Below are 19876 nucleotides of genomic sequence, written 5' to 3'. Positions count from 1 at the left end.
TCTCATGTCTTCCTCTATCTTTCTAAAGATAAAATATCCAGGGGGTTTTGTTTCGTATCAGTATACAATGCACAAAAACCCCATAATGGTAATTTTTCTTATACAAGAGACCTTAATGTTTAAAAGCTATGGAGGCAATCTATTGCTCTGTCTCAAAACACACAAACACCAAAATGTTACACAGTCAGTCCCAAGAGGCCAATTATTGATTACCTACTGTACTACTGAACACTTAAAGGAGTCAATTTATGATATTTTACAATAAAATATTTACGAATTTATACCTTGAGACTTCATGCATCTAGCAAACCTAGATCTTTAGAAAATGTCATTTTTATCTGTTAAAGTGTTTTTTGAATGTTGCCATGCAGTCCAAGTAAATACAAAACTGTAATTCAGAGAGGTAGAAGAAATTTTTCCTTATAAAAGACATTTCCTACAATGACTATAAAAGTATATTTATATAATGCCCTATCAACAATGTAATTACAAAATTAAGACTGAAGTTTTTAATATATAATAGAAGCACTAAACAATGGTTAAAATATATTTTCTTTCTGATTACAATTCAAAGTTGAAAATACACATTCTTTTAACTTTTTCCTTACACTAAACAACCCAATAAAGAGATACCAAAATATGTATAGGTCAAGAAGCCCAAAATTTTATCAAGTTCATTGCCAAGACATTTGCAAAACACAATGAAACCATGAAATTTTACAATGAGCTATTTACAAAATTATACTTTGTGAGACTCTATACATCTAGAAAGACTAGATGTTAAAAATTAAAATTTTTTATCTGTTATTTACACAGTTGTCTTGAATATTGTCATGCAACCATGGGAACACATACGGAATTTTGTATAGTTCCTAGAGGTAGTAGAAAATCTCTTTAATCAAGTCATTTATATCTGAATATTAACAGGAAATAAAAATTATGATATCAGGAAGTGTATCTGGAAAGACCAAATGCATTTACATGACATTTAATCTAAGTTTTTTAAAATACGCAATTCATATCTGATATAATGGTAAGCTATATAATAAGGGGTAAAATGCAGAGAGTCTCTTGTCATTTCCTCCTTCCAATATCCAAATTAAAACATGATAAATTTTGTTTAGCTCCAAGAGCCTGTGTATCAATAATCAATTTCATTGCCACGTTAATTGCAAAAGACAACAGTACTAACAAATTTACAACAAGATACTTAAAAACATCTACTTTGTGAGACTCTCTATACATCTAGAAATACTAGATGTTTAAAATTAAATATTTCATTTGCTGATTTACTAAATTGTCTTGGTTATTGCCATGCCACAAATGAACACAGAACCATATAATTTAAAGATTCTATAGTATATGCTTAAGAATGAATTGCATCATGAACCTCAGTACATCAAAGAAAGTAAGATACGCCTTTTTTTTTTTTTTTTTTGAGAGGGAGTCTCACTCTGTCGCCCAGGCTGAAGTGCAGTGGCACGATCTTGGCTCACAGCAACTTCTGCCTCCTGGGTTCAAGCTATTCTTCTGCCTCAGCCTCCAGAGTAGCTGGGATTACAGATGGGTACCACCACACCCAGCTAATTTTTGTATTTTTAGTAGAGACAGGGTTTCACCATATTGGCCAGGCTGGTTTCGAACTCCTGACCTCATGATCCGCCCCCCTCAGCTTCCCAAAGTAGTGGGATTACAGGCGTGAGCCTCCGTGCCCGGCCAAGATATACCTTTCAATATAGAGATTATTTTTACATGAAACTGACCCAAACAATTTAATAAAAATTAATTTTTACTTTTAAATAAAAATGTGGGGGAGGGAACCACTCTCCCTCTCTAACATGACAGCATATATACATTTAATATATAAGCTTAAATATGTGCAAGTAATTTGTCTTTTACAATCCCAGCAACACAATGAAGACTACGCAAAGGGGAAAAAACAATCTACACAAAGGGGAAAAATAATCTATCAACAAAAGACAAATGTCTCTATCCTCTTTATCAACAAACTACATATTTACAAAGTTGAAATGTTATAGAACAACTATGATAAACACAGCTATTTAATAGTAAACCCAAGAGAGCCACCCACACAGAGCTCTTAAAATCATTTGCAGGGTTAAGCATAGTTTAACAAAGTGATGCTTGCAATATATGCCTGTCCACACTGTCTATAAAACAAAAAAAAGCTAAAGAGGATTGTACAGCTGTCTAGCGATATCCATCGGGGATTTGTACCTGTACCATACCCCCATACCAAAATCAGTGCATACTCAACTCCCTCAGCTCTTCAGAACCCATGGTTATGAAAATGAAGTGCTCTGTTTACTCGGGTTTCAGATTCTGCCAATGCTGTACTTTCCAGCTGCATGTGCTTGCAGATGCAAAACCCACAGATAGGAGGGTTGACGTGACAACTGTATATCACAGAAATGAAATGACAAAGTATTCAACATCCTTCTCCACATGCTTCCCAACAAACAAGTGAATCAAGAAGCTAATGCCTATATTAATAAAAATACCTCTGATTTTTATATACATATATATCAGCAATGTCTATATATTAATATATAAATAATAGGTATTTTAAAGATATAACCTGACTGTACACACAGCAATCTAAAAATTCCACTCTACCACACAGGTTGGGTATGCCATTTCACTTCAACAAACATAAAAAGCTTCTGCCCTATAGTTTTAAGTAAAATATATCCACTAAATACAACAAACTTCTGCACATCTGTAAAGGTAGATGACATATTATACATGGACACAACTAACAATCAAATAAACCTCTACATACACACCAAATTTAAAAACAAATAAAGGTTAACACTTCTATTGGCAAAAGACTGTTTTCACCATATTTTAACATTCATATATTCTGTATGTTCATATATGTGCGTGGTGGGTGTTTCTACATATCTAGGAAATTCAGATGTTATTCAAGACACTTATCTATTACTCACACAGCAGTCGAATGGCCTCCAGCTCTATCCAGGCACCCAACAGCCCAATAAACACAGGAAGGGACAAGCCACCAATTAGGTTGGAATAAGAAAAAAATATATAAAAATGTATATTTTTATATAAAAATTTTTTAGACAATCTCATTTTTTAAAACTCCAGAACCCAAAACAAAACCAAGAAAACCCTCAAAACGAAACCTCACAAGCACACAAAGAAGCTAACTCTATTGGCAAACAATGATTCTACTTTTGAATAAAAATATATTTCCAAAAAATGACAGAAATTGCATATTCAAAAATATTGTTGTAATATGTATCTTCTATATACAATATAATTATATATTCTGCATCAACCAAATAAATCCCATATAAACATGGCATAGCAATTCTACTGATCAAACTAAAGTGTTTATGCCCTTGTCTAGTGGTTTACTGGTCACAATATATGCCTATTAGTAATCTGTATGCAGATGCTAAAAAGCAAAAGGTAACATTTTTCTACTATATATTTAGCATCCATACAATATCTCTGGCAACTTAAGAATATTTCTATCCTATGACAATAAATGTTGTTTATACAGTGATATGTATGTATATATAAACCTGCATACACACAAATACACGTGTCGGCAATTCCTACAAATCAAAGACTAAACAATTAAAGCAAAACAATTATATATTGTGACTGTTTTATACACATGTAACAAAATTCCCCTTCAGCTGCTCAATTATTTATACACATAAATAATCTGCCTATGTGAGGGAGGGAACAAAATCTTTCACTACATATGTATGTACATATCTATCTATATATAGATATATAAATATGTGTTTACGTGTGTGTATATATATTTAGAAACATGCAGACATAATAGCTCCTATGCTTTAAAAAACATATAACAATGTATATTGTATACATGTATATTGTACACACATAAGGGTTCCATTATCACCCCATGATCTAATGAACTCAGGTTTCACATTCCATTGCTAGTATCCCCATAAAAACTAATAAAATGCCTCTACAGATAGAAACATTTTAAATCAAAAACAACTCACTATTATGAAAGTCACATTTTTTTGGCAAATGAGAACTTTTCTAACCTATGCTATTTGACTCATGTGGCAATTTTTCTGTTATATAAAAAACTGCATATACACATCTGAAAACTATAAACAAAGGCAGACCAACATTTATGATGACATTTCCATCATGTTGCATCTGTCAGAAAAACAGTCACATATATATTTATGTTGCGATATACAGTATTATACTATAAATTGTAAGAACATTTCTATTATATCTACCACAACCTAAAAATTAAGCACAATGATCCAATGAGCAGTTTGCTTTTTGCAAGCAAAACTGGTTCTATCCAATATGAATTAAAAATGACGTCTATACATTTAGAAAAATAGATGTTAAAAACATTAAGCATATCCACCAGCAATGCATTAATGTTTAGGGGCAATTTAATGAATTAATGTTCTGAGAGGTGATTTAACACTCCCACTAGCAAAAGGAAAGTAGTCTACCTGTTTATAATGTAATGTTAACATATATGTAAGACCACCACCAACATCTTCACATGGATTTAGGTCTGGAGGCCCTGCAACATATGCTCATACGCACACAGGGCTCCAACACCCCACCCTCTTATCTCCTAAATCCACATCTAATATTTGCCTAATACTAACAAAGCCATCTAAGAGTCTAGACACTCCTATCAGTAACCAATGACATCATTGTTTAACAATTTAATGTCCCCCAAAATGCAAAATGTCAGCCATCTCTATGCTGGTTAAGATTTAGTAACACAATCCTGTCGGTTATATATACAAAGTAATACAAACCCCACCCAACCCTTAACATGTAAGTGTTCTAGAGGCTGGCTTTTTCGGCAATTCCATCATGAAAAGAAAATCTTATACCATGTAAATAAATTTTAACAGAAAGACCACTGACAAAAATAACATCTACATCCATGACTTTCATACATAAAGCAGCATTAATAAAACTTCTAAGTTAGAAGTTGTATACATTGAGTTCCCCCAGAAAAACATCCATAGCAATAAACCAAAATAAAAGGATTTTTAATGTACATCACTCAGAGGTACTTTAACAATTAGATTTCTAAAATCATTTCTCAAAATGTTTCTATATACTTCAGCAAACTAATTGTTAGCAATATCTATGTACCAAGAAAATGTCATAAAACAATTATTTAGAAACTTCATACACTGTATCCTCAAATGCACATAAACAAAATGCCTTTTTTTCTAATTAACACTTCCCATATCATTTTCTATTACCCTTATGCACTCAAAAAGTGAATAGAGAATTGTGTATATCCTTAAAAGGTGACCTGAGAATTCCTTTCTAACAACTGTTCCAGAATAAAATTCTACCAAATAGAAGCTTCCCTAGGAAACCAGTTATTTAGCCACAGCAACTACATTAACAAGCTTAATAGATTCATGTTCAAAATCTAAGTGTTTGCTTTTAACTAATTACATTCTAAGATTATGCAAAAAAATACAACTATTACACATTTAATTTCACTGTCTGGCTTACCTAAGGCACAATGAACAATTCATACACATTTATCATTCAATGTGTATCTTATATTTTCATTTCAATACTATTATCCAAACATAATTTTCCCATATTTAAACAAACTCGTAAGCTAAATGTCCACGAAAAAAAGTTTATATTATTTGAATATTTGGAGCTCTTTCACAATGCTAGGAGGAGTTGGGGAATGATGTCCTTATTGCATGTGCACACAAGCATATCATGTGAAGGGCTTTTACTGGTAAATCTTCAAAAGGCGAGTGGACTCTCCACATCAAGAAAAAAATATTCTTGGTTGATGAAGTTCAGGCAAGTATCAATCTTTCTTTCTTCCAAGGTTTTCTAGCTGATGAGGCATCTAGCTGAATTCAACAAATGTTATCCTTCCCCTGCAGGGTTGGCTTGTCAACTTGAGTTTGTACAGACTACCCAAAATATTTCAAGTTTTATATATTTGAAATGTTTTTCAATTCAGTAGATAATTCTTTATGCACCTGCCAATCTATGACTCAGATGGCATTTTGGGGATGAATCCGGATTGAGAGTTGCTGTTCTGATGCTGTAAGGAGCATGCAAATAGAGTAGATCTGGACTATGGCTCTACAGTGGATGCTGGCCAAAGACCCTTTAAGGCAGACATCTCCAAGGGGGTTTAGACTTCCACCGCAGCCTAGAAATAAAAATACCCCAGATGAATCTGTAAACTACAATTTTCTCCATGCTGGGGTGGTCACTCAGACTACTCACTCCTGTTGATGTACTTCAGTGAAAAAATGGTTCACAAATCTACCCTAAATCATATGCTACAATCAGTGTTTCTTGCTGTAAAAATTTCTGAAAATTTTTAAGGATGAGAGGATTAGAGTGAGGGAATGCCACAAAATATACTAATCCAAATGTTTGGTGTCCACAAGTGGGTGGTTTCCAGTGTTTACTGTGGCAAAAGATGTTCTAAATATTATAAATGTAGGCAATCGTTGTCCTCTTCCTTGATTATTGCTCATTTCTAAAGCTCTTGAAACATGACAACTGCTTATTTATTAAGAGAACCTGACAAGGTTTGTCTTGTTTTCCCCAAATCAGCTCTGCCGGATAGATGAATTAAAGAATCTGAGGTTAGAAGCAAACGGAGCAGTTCAAAGTATGTGAATACAGTTAAGATGACAAAGCCCTCAGATGGAAGAGTAACTCCAGATCTAATGGAGTGAACAGTATCTTTTGTACAGTAAGTTTCTAAAGGAAATAATCCTGGTCCATCTTTTTTAAGCTGCAATTTAGCCCATGAATGAAAGCTGTTTCCTTGCTCCTTAGCTGGCATCTCCTTTATACGTCTCTCCAGAATTGACAGTCAAATGTATCACAGTGATCTTAAAAAGATGTTTCTGAATGTAAATGAGTTTGAAATATTTTACAAATTTACTTTCTGCTTATTTTCTCGTTCAATTATCTGTTCATGATTTGTCCATTTTCAGAACAATTTTTCAAGCCTTTTTGTTTACACTGAGTTGTAGATCATAGTTATGTACACTACAGGAATCAACAGAGTCAATAACCAATATATTTTGCCAACCCAAATATAATAGATGCATTTACATTTATTTTTATGTTGTCAACTACTCTTAACACACCAACAAGTACACCCTCTTATCCTCTCCAACAGCAATGCCCTCTTGATTTCCAACAAGTTTGCTCAAAGGACAAGTTCATGTGAACACATGCTTTTTTTTTTAACCTGGAATATTTATTCTCCAGTGAGCTAGCCTGAAGCAGGTGGAGGCATCCAATAAAATACAACCTTAAGGAACTACCTTTTCTCTATTTTTAACAAACTCCCAGCCAGAAATCTGACAGTATCTTAGGAACCTCTCTACTTGATGAAACAGACAACTTTAATTTAAAGCAAGACAGTATGTCCCAATTCCCTACTCTCAGCTATGTGGTACAATGAAATGCCCTTGTTCTTGACCTAAACCCTAACAAAGAATGGAGGAAAAAAAATCAGGGTGAAACTGACAGTCATACTTTGCCTGTACTCTACTAGAGGGCAAATTTGTTATACTTTCTTCATTCATGTATTGACTCTACCAATGATTGTGGTAACAACATACCAATGAAACAAAAATTGACTATCCATCAAACATTTACTAGATGCTAATTATTACACTAGGCCTTGAAGACAAAGCAGTAAAAAGTACAGTCAAGGCATCCGATAAACCATTAATGTTTCTTTCTCCCTATAAGTGAAAAACATCAAAAAAGTCAGTCTAGCCTTTTGGAACCATATTTCCAAATTCTGCTATGTACTCATCTTAGACAAATGAAAAGCATTATTTCAGTAAGTCAAAGCTTTTAAAGAAGGTGTCATCATTGTGACTTAAACAATTTCTAAAGGATGGATTTTTTGGTTTTTGTTGCTGCTTTGACATCATTGTCTAAGGCTGTAATTCACTCAGTAGATAAAACACCCAGTCTACCTAAAATGTGAAGCCACGGTGTCCAGCCATGCTCACTAGAGTTACGCATTACACAATTGACATTAAAACAAAATGTACAATGTCCCAAATTGGTTGCCACCCTCCAAAATAATTTCAATAATTCCTAGGCCACATATATTTTTAAATCCTCTGTAATTTCTTCTCATTTTATTCAGTCCAACCCAAAGAAGTCTGCTTGTTTGAAGTCTGGGTTTCTTGTTCAGTTGCTGTACCACAGAGAATGACTGATTTGACCTGAATATATCCATATTCTTCACCACTTCCAAACCTGGAGGAGTCTCAACTGAAGTGGCTAATTTTACAGTTTTTAAGTAAAAGAGAACACAGTCTATTCTCAAAGAGAATCATCATTGGAAAACAGTACTAAATTTCAAAAAACAACTATAGCCACTGGAATGCCAAACTGTATGTTGAAATTTCCGAAACCCAACATATGTAAATCCACGAGAAGTAGATGCTTAAAATCAAACAATAAATAAATAAAACAAGTTATAAAGAGTTCAGTAATTAACATTAAACACAAACAGGATTACCTTTCCTTCCTCCAAAAGGGTAGGTAGTAGGCAGAAATTACCACACTATATTCATTGAGATCGTATCTGCTCTTAAAATGTTATTTTTTTAATCTACTGTTTTCTGGAATTCTTGTCTTCTTTTACCCAAAGTGAATTTATATGGACTGAATATAGAAATGGCTGAATTTACTCAAATTTAATTTAATTTAGATTTAAGTGGGTATAGCTGATTCACTGCTAGGAAAATTATCAAAAATAAGCTCGTTTCCTCATATGAGGTAGGTAATTTAAATTTATGTTAGAAATGTATTATTGTAAGTGATATATGTCTATATTTCCAGGAAATTATGAAGTGTTTATGTCCTCCCATGCATTTGAACACACTGGCTACTAATAGTCATTCCTATTAATAATAACCTTGCAAGAAAAAAATATATAGTATTCTACACTGATTTACATTATTACGTAAGACAACTTTCAAGATTCCCTGGTCATGATCACATTTTAAAATATGCGATAACATGATATATCATTACGTTTTCCATATCAGTGTACATTAAAAGACATATAATAGCACTCTAAGTGTGGTTCCTAGATCTGTTGCATCTAGAAACTTGATAAAAATCAACTTTTCATACTTACACCTAATAAGCCAGAAACACTAAGGTCAGGACCCAGTAAACGGTGTTTAAAAAGCCCTCAGGTGATTCTTATCCACACTAAATTTAAACAAATCACTGACTAACCAAAGCTATCTAGAAATACAGTCCTTTATTCATTCTAATAATTTATCAAGAAAAGACATTTAATCAGCACACTTCGCTAATTAAAACAATCTCAGTAAAAGACAATATTAACTATTTATGGTCACCTCAAGAAAAGGTATAGAAGCTAACATGGGAAAGGTAGCTGACATTCTTTATCTGAAGTAAAACAGAAACTTGCAAGCAGATGATAATTCTGACTCCTAACATACACCACCTATTGTTCCACAATTCAAACCGTGCAAGTTTTCATTATTTCCAACAAATGAAACAGTCATAACATTACTCTCAATTTACCTGTCTCCCTTCATAGAACTCAAGAACATGTTCCAACCACATTAAAATTTGCTTATTAGTTCTCCTCCTACTACTCATTAATTGCCATCTATTGCTAACTCATTCCTTCCACTACTCTCAGCAAATTACTCTGATCATGAATTAGCAAGGCTGGACCTCACACTCCCTTTGCAGGAATGGAAAGTGTCATCCAATTCAAGAAATAATGATTCTCATCATTAAGCCAACCCTCCTCCTACCACTCCACCAAAACACACACACACACACACACACACACACACACACACACACACACACGTGTCATCTCTTCCAGAGATTATTTTCAGGGGATTTATTTTAAGTCATCTGTGAAGTATCACCCCACAAATGAGGTTGTTTGGATGGGCTGGGCCAGCAACTACCACTGCATTCTCTAAGTTGCACCAAACATCTGAAGGTAAAAGACCCCCTGTCAACACTACACCTCAACAGATCTGGCACTAATTCCCTATTTTTCTCACTTAACTGCTTATTTCTAATCTAATTCAGTTAGTAAGAAGGGAAAAACTCATTTTTCTGAATTCATCCAACATATCCCTAACTGCCTGGATCAAGAAAACTAAGAGAACCAAACAAATCTGAGAGGTTATAAATACACTAACATTTCTACCAGAAGAACAGAGACTCAAAGGCAAGAACTATAAAATAACTACATAAAATAACTATAGAATAGCTATCTCACTTTTAAAAGAATGTCCATTTCTCTGAACCCCAACAGCTTTTCACTATAAACCAGTCATTTGATCACAGTATCAACACCCACATCATTAATATGTACATATGTATACACATAACACATACAGAATTTATCAACTAAGATAACAACTAGAGAATAAGATCTTGCTATATTCAATGTCTGTGGTATATTTAATACAGGCTTTTCTAAATTACCTTTTTATTCACCATTTCTCCTTCATAATAACTACTTATAGGCAAAGCAAAAGCACCTACTCATAGAATGTCAATCACAGATAACGAAAGACCCATCAATCACACAAGCAAAAATATAGACTAATGTGAGATTAGAGATGTGATTCAAAAATTGCATGGTATTTAGCAAATCTTTTAATCTCCGTGGGGCTCAGCATCAAAAACTATATAATGCCAATTTCATCACCTTAACTGAATCTAAGAGTCAAAACTAAATCTCCGCCTACGTCTTGTAAAGATACAGCAAAGGGTTAACTTAATTAAAAGTAGAATTAATCTCTGTAAATGTAACTTAAGCATTCTGCTAAATATATAAATTAAGTCTCCTCTCAAACCAATGTCTCAGCCACAAACTAGCAATTTCTCAATTATATGCTAAATGGAGAAGCTGCCTCAGTGACAGAAACATGCTCATGAAACTTTCATACAGGGTTGGAACCGGGTGATGCAAGCAATAGGGTTTAAAAAAAAAAGAGCATAGGAGCTCCTAAGTACTTATTCTCTTGAAGTGATCACTTGAAATGCATAGTAGAAATACGCAAAGGTGTGGCTGGGTGCAGTGGCTCACGCATGCGATCCCAGCACTTTGTGGGGCTGAGGCGGGTGAATCACTTAGAGACCAACCTGGCAAACATGGCAAAGCCTGTCTCCACAAAAACATACAAAAATTAGCCGGGCACGTTGGCACATGCTTGTAGTCCCCGCTACTCTGGAGGCTGAGACAAGAAGTGCTTGAACGCAAGAGGCGGAGGTTGCGGTGAGCCAAGATCATGCCAAAGATGAGACATACAATGCAGTGAACATAGAACACACTCTACAAAACATTAACTGTACTAAAGGATCTAGAACCAACTTCCTTCTATTGCACTGGAAAAACCTACAACACGCCATTATCCTTAACCTGTATTGATAGGAAAAACCATGTGAAATTTAGAGTCTAAGAATTTATGTTTTGAGTATTTGCGTCCTGAGTCCTTAGATTAATAGTAAGGCTGGACTTCAGAGTAATCACGTTGAGCTTTACTTCATCATGCTCAGTAAACACAGCTCATCACAAATCCAGCCCAGGTCTTTCCCAATGTCTTTCCCATCAACTAGTAAAAATATGTGAAAAAATAAATTCCTGCAGACAGTGTATCTCTATCCATAAGGACAGTCCCTGGCCTGGAAGAATAAATGATAAGAGTTTTATGTGACAATGGATATAAAACAACAGTAACATTCAAAGCACACAGAATTAAGGGGAATTATGAAAAAAAAGACACACACAGCAATCTACATGAAGGAAACACACACACACACACACACACACACACACACACACACACACACAGAGCAATCTGCCAGTTGGGTCTCATAGAGCTAAATACAATAATTATTTCCACTAGCAAATTGTCCAAAGAACTGAAATGGAAATATCCTAATGCCAACACAGATACTATCAACAACTTTCTATTCTCCCCAATAATTAAATATAAACCAATTTTAGGACTAGAGTACACTGAAAACATGCATCAAAAAATTCCAGAGTTAAGTGTAAACAAATGGTATAGAAAGATAGAGGATAGACAAATAAAATCAAGGCTGGCACAACATATGAAACACAAAGTCCAAAGAAAGGATTCTGAAGGAGGTCTAAACTAACTACTAACTTCTCTGACAAGAAACCAAAGTAGCACAGTAATGCAATCCAAATTTTCTCATGAGAACCCACACTATTATTCCTGATACATATCTCCGAAACATGAAATCATTAGATTTCAGGAACTGTATCATTTCAACTCAATTTTTGCTACCAAAGAACAAATGATGTAACATAAAATGAAAATATCTATATAAACAAAACATCCAAAAGACGGGAAACAGTCCGAACAACTCAGATGTACAACCTAACCCTCAAGGTCACTGTATTCTCATTAGTTCAACAGAAAATGATTCACATTAACTAAACATCAAGTTCAAATGTGAGGCTCCTTCTTGAATCTTGGGCACTCACTATTAACCTCGATTTTTAAGTTGAATCAGCTCAGCAAAGCAAATTAACCCAGCCAAGTTTTTCCTACTAATCATTTCTACATTGCACTAGTTTTTAAAACTCATGGGCAAGCAGGCATTGTGAAAAGGATTCTAGTGACCTACACAGATGACGCTGAAAGTGGAAGAGCTAGAAGAACTGTTTCTCCATGTCTGCAACCCCCTTCTTATTGTACAACCACCTCATCCCTTTATCAACATATACTTCTACAACATTCCCTACCTCTTTACTTTCTATTGGCTTAATAAATACATCCTTTGAACTTTATATCTCATTTTTTTCTTTTTTTTTTCCAGACGGAGTCTTACTCCGTCGCCCAGGCTGGAGTGCAGTGGCATGGTCTCAGCTCACTGCAACCTTTGACGCCTGGGTTCAAGTGATTCTCCTGCCTCAGCCTCCTGAGAAGCTGGGATTACGGGCACACACCACCAAGCTTGGGTAATTTTTGTATTTTTGAGACAGGGTATTGCTATGTTGGCCAGGCTAGTCTCAAACTCCTGACATCAGGTGATCCACCCAACTCAGCCTCCCAAAGTGCTGGGATTACAGGCTTGAGCCACCACACCTGGTCTCAAATATTTCTATTGAATTAAATGTTCCCCATCTCACCATGCAAGAGAGGACTTCTCACTCCTATAAACTCAAATAGCAGTTGCTGATTTCTATTTTTTTTTACCTTGAGATGGGAGTCTCACCTCTGTCACTCAAGCTGGAGTGCCACTGGCGCCGATTTTGGCTCACTGCAACCTCTGCCTCCTGGGTTCAAGCAATTCTCCTGCCTTAGCCTCCCGAGTAGTTGGGATTACAGGTGCCTGCCACCACACCAGGCTAATTTTTGTATTTTTTAGTAGAGGAAGGGTTTTGTATTTTTAGTAGAGGAAGGGTTTCGCCATGTTGGCCAGGCTGGGCTCGAACTCCTGACCTCAGGTGATCCACCCGCCTCAACCTCCCAAAGTGCCAGGATTACAGGCGTTTTAACAACAACCAAATAACCCCAAAACCATACCCAAAAATACACTGTAAATATCATCACAAGGTACTAAACAAGTGCTGGTAAACACTAAGTAACTCAAATGACCTCTATCTGGGAATGGCTGACTACACGGTATAAACATGTGGAGTCAGGTATCAGATAGGCCTAGATTCTGATGAGATATTGTCGTAAGGAAGTAACTATAAAATACCTAAAAACTTGTTTTCTAACATGAAAAAAATTAGTACCTGGCACAGTGGCTTACACCTACAATACCAGCTAAGGCAAGAGGATGGCATGAGGCCAGGAGTTCAAGACCAACCTAAGCAACATAGTAAGATCCCAACTCTAAAAAAATTAGAAAACTAAAATTAGCCAGGCATGTTGACACATGACTGTAGTCCCAGCTACTCTGGAAGGTAAGGTGAAAGGATCGTTTGAGCTCAGGTGTTCAAGGCTGCAGTGAGTTATGTTAATGCCACTGAACTCCAGCCTGGACTGTGAGATACTGTCTCACTATACAAAAATTAGCAATGCTGCCTCATTCATTCACTTAATGTTTCTTAAACATCTATTGTGTGATGGGATCTGTACAAGTTAATCAACTGCACACAGCTGAAGGAAAAACATAAACAAAATCAACTGTCCTAAAAAACCAACAGTATTCATTTAAAGGCATGTACTATACTCACTGTGTTCCATAATATATGCTCCGTAAATATTATTCCTCCTCCTTCCTGGGCATCACTTAGAACCCTAGAACTCTGGCACTTTTTTTTTATCCGAGAAGTGGTAGTCTCATTTTTACACATCCTTGTTTCCATCTCACCAAGTGCCTCTGCCTTCCGTGATCCAAGGGTAAGTTTCCTTTTAGCTTTCGACAATGTACAACATGTAGGAAAAAAAAGGAACTCAGAATATCTATACAAATAAAAAAGGGTATCTGAGCAACTAGCAAAGTGCAATACTACACCTGCCATTTTTAAGTATTCAAAGTTTTCACAGCATTTTCTGCAGAAAATTTTGAAATCGAAAAGTCTAGTGAGGCACACTGACTGGATTTCAGAGTGTCATTTTTAAGCTCAAATTTTGAAATCATTATGTTCAGACAAGGTCCTGTGTCATCATGAACCTAGCCAAGGCCTCTGCAATATATGCTTATTTCTCTTTACAAGGTTATTTTACCTGAGCAGTTTACGTTTCTGTCCTAAAAGCACTTAATATGATTTTCAGCCTCGTTGTGACACTACTGAGTAGGATCCACACTGACGACACATCAAATTTTAGCGATCTGATTCTCTCTTCCTTTCAGAGGCATCAACTAAGTGGTCAAAAATGGTATCGTATGACACTGAAAAAGTTACAACACAAATATCCTATTTCAGGCTCAGATGTCATTCTCCCACTACAAAAAATCCCATGAAAATATACCTTGCTTTATTACATAAAATTCATATACTAAGCATTATTACGTGTATGGACAAGATGAAGAGAACTGAAATGCAATTATAAGACAGAATCAGGCAATTAACTACCAGAAAACATGCATTTAAAAACTTCAACCCATGGCCAGGCGCGGTGGCTCACACCTGTAATCCAGCACTTTGGGAGGCTGAGTTGGGCGGATCACCTGGGGTCAGGAGTTTGAGACCAACCTGGCCAACATGGTGAAACCCTGTCTCTACCAAAAATACAAAAATTAGCCAGGTGTGGTGGCCCACACCTGTAATCTCAGCTACTCAGGAGGCTGAGGCAGGAGAATCACTTCAGCCCAGAAAGCAGAGGCTGCAGTGAGCCAAGATCACACCACTGTACTCCAGCTTGCACAACGGAGCGAGACTCTGTCTCAAATAAATAAATAAATCAAAACTTCAATCCATGGATTATAACTGACTAACTGCTGAAATCAGTGAAGGTAGTATCAGAGGTAAACATACCAGATAAAGGGTGTTTTTGCTAATCTTTGAAATGAGATCATGAAAATTCTAGTCAAGCAGCACTATTTCACATAATTATCTATGTAAATCAGTTTCTACTTGTAATATCCTATTACAAGAACCTATAAAAAGCAAAATACCAGTATGTTAATAACAAACTTCTGAAATTTGACATCATAATTAAGGAATAATGAGTTCACAAAAGCAAGCAGCTCCCTAAGCAACTTTTAAAATCTTTTTAATTCCAAGGCAAGTTTACCTGTCATATAAAAAGAGAATACCTCAAATACTTCATAACCTATTTTAAGGCAGCATAATTTTTATCCCAAAATTCTATTTGAAATTATTCTACACACTACAATGAAAGCATGTCAAACACGATATGCAACATGGATATATTTAAGGAGTCGGTTAATAAAATGTGTATCAGGAAATCAGAAAGTTGTTGACCAACCATGTTTTAGATGAGACATGTATGTTTTTTTTTTTTTTTTTTTTTTTTTTAGACAGAGTCTCACTCTGTCTCCCAGGCTGGAGTGCAGTGGCGCGATCTCAGCTCACTGCAAGCTCCACCTCCCAGGTTCACACCATTCTCCTGCCGCAGCCTCTGCCACCACGCCCAGCTAATTTTATTTTTTAGTAGAGACAGGGTTTCATCATGTTAGCCAGGATGGTCTCGATCTCCTGACCTCGGAATCCGCCCGCCTCGGCCTCCCAAAGTGCTGGGATTACAGGCGTGAGCCACTGCGCCCAGCCACACGTATGTATTTTAAGGCAAGAATGTAGGATGATTTTTAAGTAACATCAAGCATTAACTACCAAGAATGTTTTAAGACTGATATGTTGATGTGTGTCCCTAGTGGAAACACGCAGAAGCTTAGACTAGCATTCCACAACAAAAGATTCACCACACTCAATTATACTATCTATATCCCAAGTTTTCTTCTATTATATCATCACAATCAGGAGTCTCAAAAAGTCCAGGAAGCTCCACACAAAAGAAAATGTATTATCACCAAGCAAAATAACTACAATAAGCAAGCATCTTGCAGAATCTAGAGCTTTTATAACCTACCTTTAACTCATGTAACACGCCATATTTAATTAAAAAGGTCCTGAAAACAGGTTTTCTTCAAATATGCTGCATAATCACTCATGCCAAAATCTAAGGGCCATCCATACCAGCAAACCAACGCAAAGAGAAATGCTTCCCCTCCAAAAACAAAGAAAAAAGTATAATTAGAAGTAGTTCCAGAGCAGTACGGGAAGAAATCACAGGTCTCTCTACATACTACCCCACGGTTTGTAGAGGGAAAGTGTTTGTCTTATCATCAGTCAATTTGTCTGAACTGAGAAACTCTGTCTTTAAAGATCCAGATAAAGTACTTTGGTTGCAGCTTTGGTAAATCAAGAAGTTTGTTTTAACATTTACAAATTCTGAAAACACTGATGTCACACCTGTATTATATAATCTCCTAAAGCAACTAAGGCTTCGCCTCTTTATTTTCCTTACCTGAGAGTGGCCATTAATCTGAGAAGCTATTCTGGCAGAGACCATATCAAGTCAGTAACAGGAACTATTGTTACTCTGATAGTTCCTTTTCCTTGAGTGACTACCACCTGCAAGGATGTAATTTAAAAGATGGAAAAGATGACATTCACAACCACTCCTGGTAAATTCAAGAGAAAAAATATAATTCCAATCAGTCTATCAGTATTATGGAGTTAACACCAATCTCTATAGTACTTGGTAAACCAACTGCTACAATCACTATCAATCATTCCCTCGCTGCCTACTATAAACCTTAGCTGCAAAACCTAAAAATCTCTTCCCTTTTATAAATGGCTTCTTTGTTCCATAACCAACTCAAACTAGACCTAGAGACTAGGGCATTCCTGAACTATTTAGCTCCCAGTTTGTCACTTGATGACACCACTGGACATAACTGTAATTTGTATTTCAGTGTACCAAGTATGTTTTAGTGTGTCAGTTATCTTTATTATCAGTAGTACAACTTATTATCTCAAATATGCAACCTCCTGCCTCCCAGTACCCAGTATCTTCCACTCATTTAGTAATTTATAAATACTTACTCAATGATAGAAAATGATTATTCCAGTATCACATCCTCTATTCTGATCATAGGACACTGTAAAACCTCATCAACTGAGGTCAACATCCCAAGAAAAAGAGTAACTTCTATTTCAAATGCCTTGATATGTAATGAGCACGGATTGTGATTCATTACAATTTCCTTCAGTATATAGGTGGCCTTACAAGGCCTTTCATCCCATCCCCACTTCCTTTCAGATAACATGACACAGCAACATGAGAAGCAGGAGGCCATGTGTGAAGCAGCACAACCACTTAAACCCCGGGTCATGAAAACATTAACCAACACCAGTCAATGCACAAAGTGAAAGTTAGAAAGCAGAAAACCTTTTTATCCTAAGAACTAAAGAGAATATGGTTTGAATCAACTGCTTAATAGGCATCACCTCATCCACAGTAACTTAAGATCTCACCAAAATCAACAGGCAAAAAAATATATACAACAGTACCTCACAGTTTAATTGCTCTATGCATTTATTATTAGCTATTATTAATGCAGAATGAGGGAACAAAAAGCTCACAAACACTCTACACAATTTCACAAGACGCATTGCAGGGGAAAAAGTGACTGAGGTGGATCAATAGTATGCTAAGGTCTTGGTGGACGCATTCCTGGGGGAGGTGGACCTGGAAAGGAAATAGAAACATTGAGAAAAAGAGGATACACATATTCAGGGGCCTAGCTGAACCATCAAACCCCTATGCTCTCACTCACCTCTAATTCCTGGTGGAGGGGGTCTCATTCCCGGAGGGGGCATGCCAATTGGCGTCCCTCGAGCAGGGGGAAGCCCAATTGGTGGGCCCATGGGTGGTCTCATACCAGGTGGAGGAGCCATAATGCCTACAATGAAAAATGGTAGAAATAAAGGCCTCATAAAATGGCTTAGAAAAGTTGTTAGAATTTAGCCCAAATAATCCCTAAAGAAATGGGCCAGACAACAATGATAGAGTCAAATAATTTCTGTATGACAATTACTCTTCTATGTCTTTCATTAAAAACCAGTATCTAGAAGAAGGAAGCATATTCCCCAAATTCTTAGGCTCTCAGGCTTATCTTAAATCAGTAAGCTATCTCTCATCAGAGATTCAAATTCGTCTTCATGTTCACCAATCCCTTACCTGGAGGTGGGGTTGCTCTGCCGACGGGTGGGGGCGGAGTGCCCCGTCCTGGTGGGTACTGTGTTGGGGCTCCAGCAATGCTGGCAGTCGCAGCAACAGCAGCAGCTGCTACAGTGCCTCTTCCCTGTGGAGTCATTACCTGAGAAGGCAGGGCGAGAAACAGTCAAAATGATGCAAACCTTCACATTATTCAAACACAGAAAATAAATGAGAAAAATGACCAATTAGATACAAACAACTGTTGCAATGTTGTACTTCTCCCATTATTCCCATGTTTTTTTTTTTTTTTTTGAGACAGTTTCACTCTTGTCACCCAGGCTGGAGTGCAATGGCACAATCTCAGCTCACTGCAGCCTCCCAGTCCCGGGTTCAAGCGATTCTCTTGTCTCCCTGCCGGGTAGCTGGGATTACAGGCACCCACCATCACGCACAGCTGATTTCTGTATTTTTAGTAGAGATGGGGTTTTCACCACGTGGGCCGGGCTGGTCTCGAACTCCTGAACTCAAGTGATCTGCCCACCTCGGCCTCCCAAAGTGCTGGATTACAGGCGTAAGCCACTGCACCCAGCCTAGTCCCATATTTTAAAAACTAATCTTAGTACACTGACATCCAAAAAGCCCTTTGATCTTTTCAACTGTGGTATATCCATGCATTCTGTTCACTCACCACTAATGGCTAGTTACTCTTGCCAAGAGTAATTTGGGTAACTTTAACCACCCAATGACCATTTTAAGTAGCTAGTTTTATTCCCTTCCCCCTGTGTATCTGTCTGTTGGTTCCTCCTAGACCATACGCTGTTTACATTGTATGACATATACACTTAGGTTTTTAAATCTCCTCGGCCTCTGGCTTAGTCATATTCTCCCAATAATATAAAACCCTCTGCTGGTTCCTCACCTGCTGGGATGGTCCCCCAACTCCTCGGACAGGGCCTGCCAATCCAGCAGGGGCCTGGGGAATTGGCACACCAGCTGGTACTCCTCTACCAGCTGCCCTACCAACCCCAGGGCCTCCAGCAGCTCCAGCAAGTGGTACCCGAGCAATGCCAGTCTGAAACAAGAAAATTTATAGCCTAAAACCAAACAATTTACAAGTTCTCAGTATTCTTATTCAT

The 19876-nt window shown here is 36.7% G+C and overlaps 1 protein-coding gene, 1 long non-coding RNA gene and 3 other non-coding genes across 9 annotated transcripts in view; all 5 read right to left on the bottom strand.

Annotated features, from left to right (window-relative positions):
- Positions 1-1771: 1771 nt before the first annotated feature.
- Positions 1772-15169, bottom strand: LOC115835502. Its single transcript, XR_004030492.1, has 2 exons — positions 14285-15169; positions 1772-8496 (listed from the first exon to the last, which is right to left on the bottom strand). It is a non-coding gene; the product is annotated as an uncharacterized LOC115835502 (long non-coding RNA).
- Positions 9769-9839, bottom strand: LOC115835763. The gene has a single exon (XR_004030785.1). It is a non-coding gene; the product is annotated as a small nucleolar RNA SNORD108 (small nucleolar RNA).
- On the bottom strand, positions 11579-11645 carry LOC115835753. The gene has a single exon (XR_004030775.1). It is a non-coding gene; the product is annotated as a small nucleolar RNA SNORD64 (small nucleolar RNA).
- Positions 14651-14725, bottom strand: LOC115835765. The gene has a single exon (XR_004030786.1). It is a non-coding gene; the product is annotated as a small nucleolar RNA SNORD107 (small nucleolar RNA).
- A 2911-nt stretch (positions 15170-18080) lies between the features above and the next one.
- The window catches only part of SNRPN (small nuclear ribonucleoprotein polypeptide N), a 159205-nt gene continuing 157409 nt past the window's right edge, over positions 18081-19876 (bottom strand). For 4 of the 5 annotated variants that reach the window (XM_030814416.1, XM_030814415.1, XM_030814418.1 and 1 more), the window contains 4 exons: positions 19660-19812; positions 18762-18900; positions 18358-18483; positions 18093-18269 (listed from right to left, as the gene is read on the bottom strand). In XM_030814416.1, the coding sequence (XP_030670276.1) occupies positions 18232-18269; positions 18358-18483; positions 18762-18900; positions 19660-19812 (456 nt within the window). In that variant the 3' untranslated portion in view covers positions 18093-18231. Of the gene's footprint in view, positions 18270-18357; positions 18484-18761; positions 18901-19659; positions 19813-19876 lie in introns of all 5 variants that reach the window. The other variant, XM_030814414.1, reaches the window with a different exon arrangement.

The sequence above is a fragment of the Nomascus leucogenys genome, chromosome 6 (assembly GCF_006542625.1).
Source record: "Nomascus leucogenys isolate Asia chromosome 6, Asia_NLE_v1, whole genome shotgun sequence".
NCBI classification, from domain to species: Eukaryota; Metazoa; Chordata; class Mammalia; order Primates; family Hylobatidae; genus Nomascus; species Nomascus leucogenys.
This window is presented reverse-complemented; position numbering and strand designations above follow the sequence as displayed.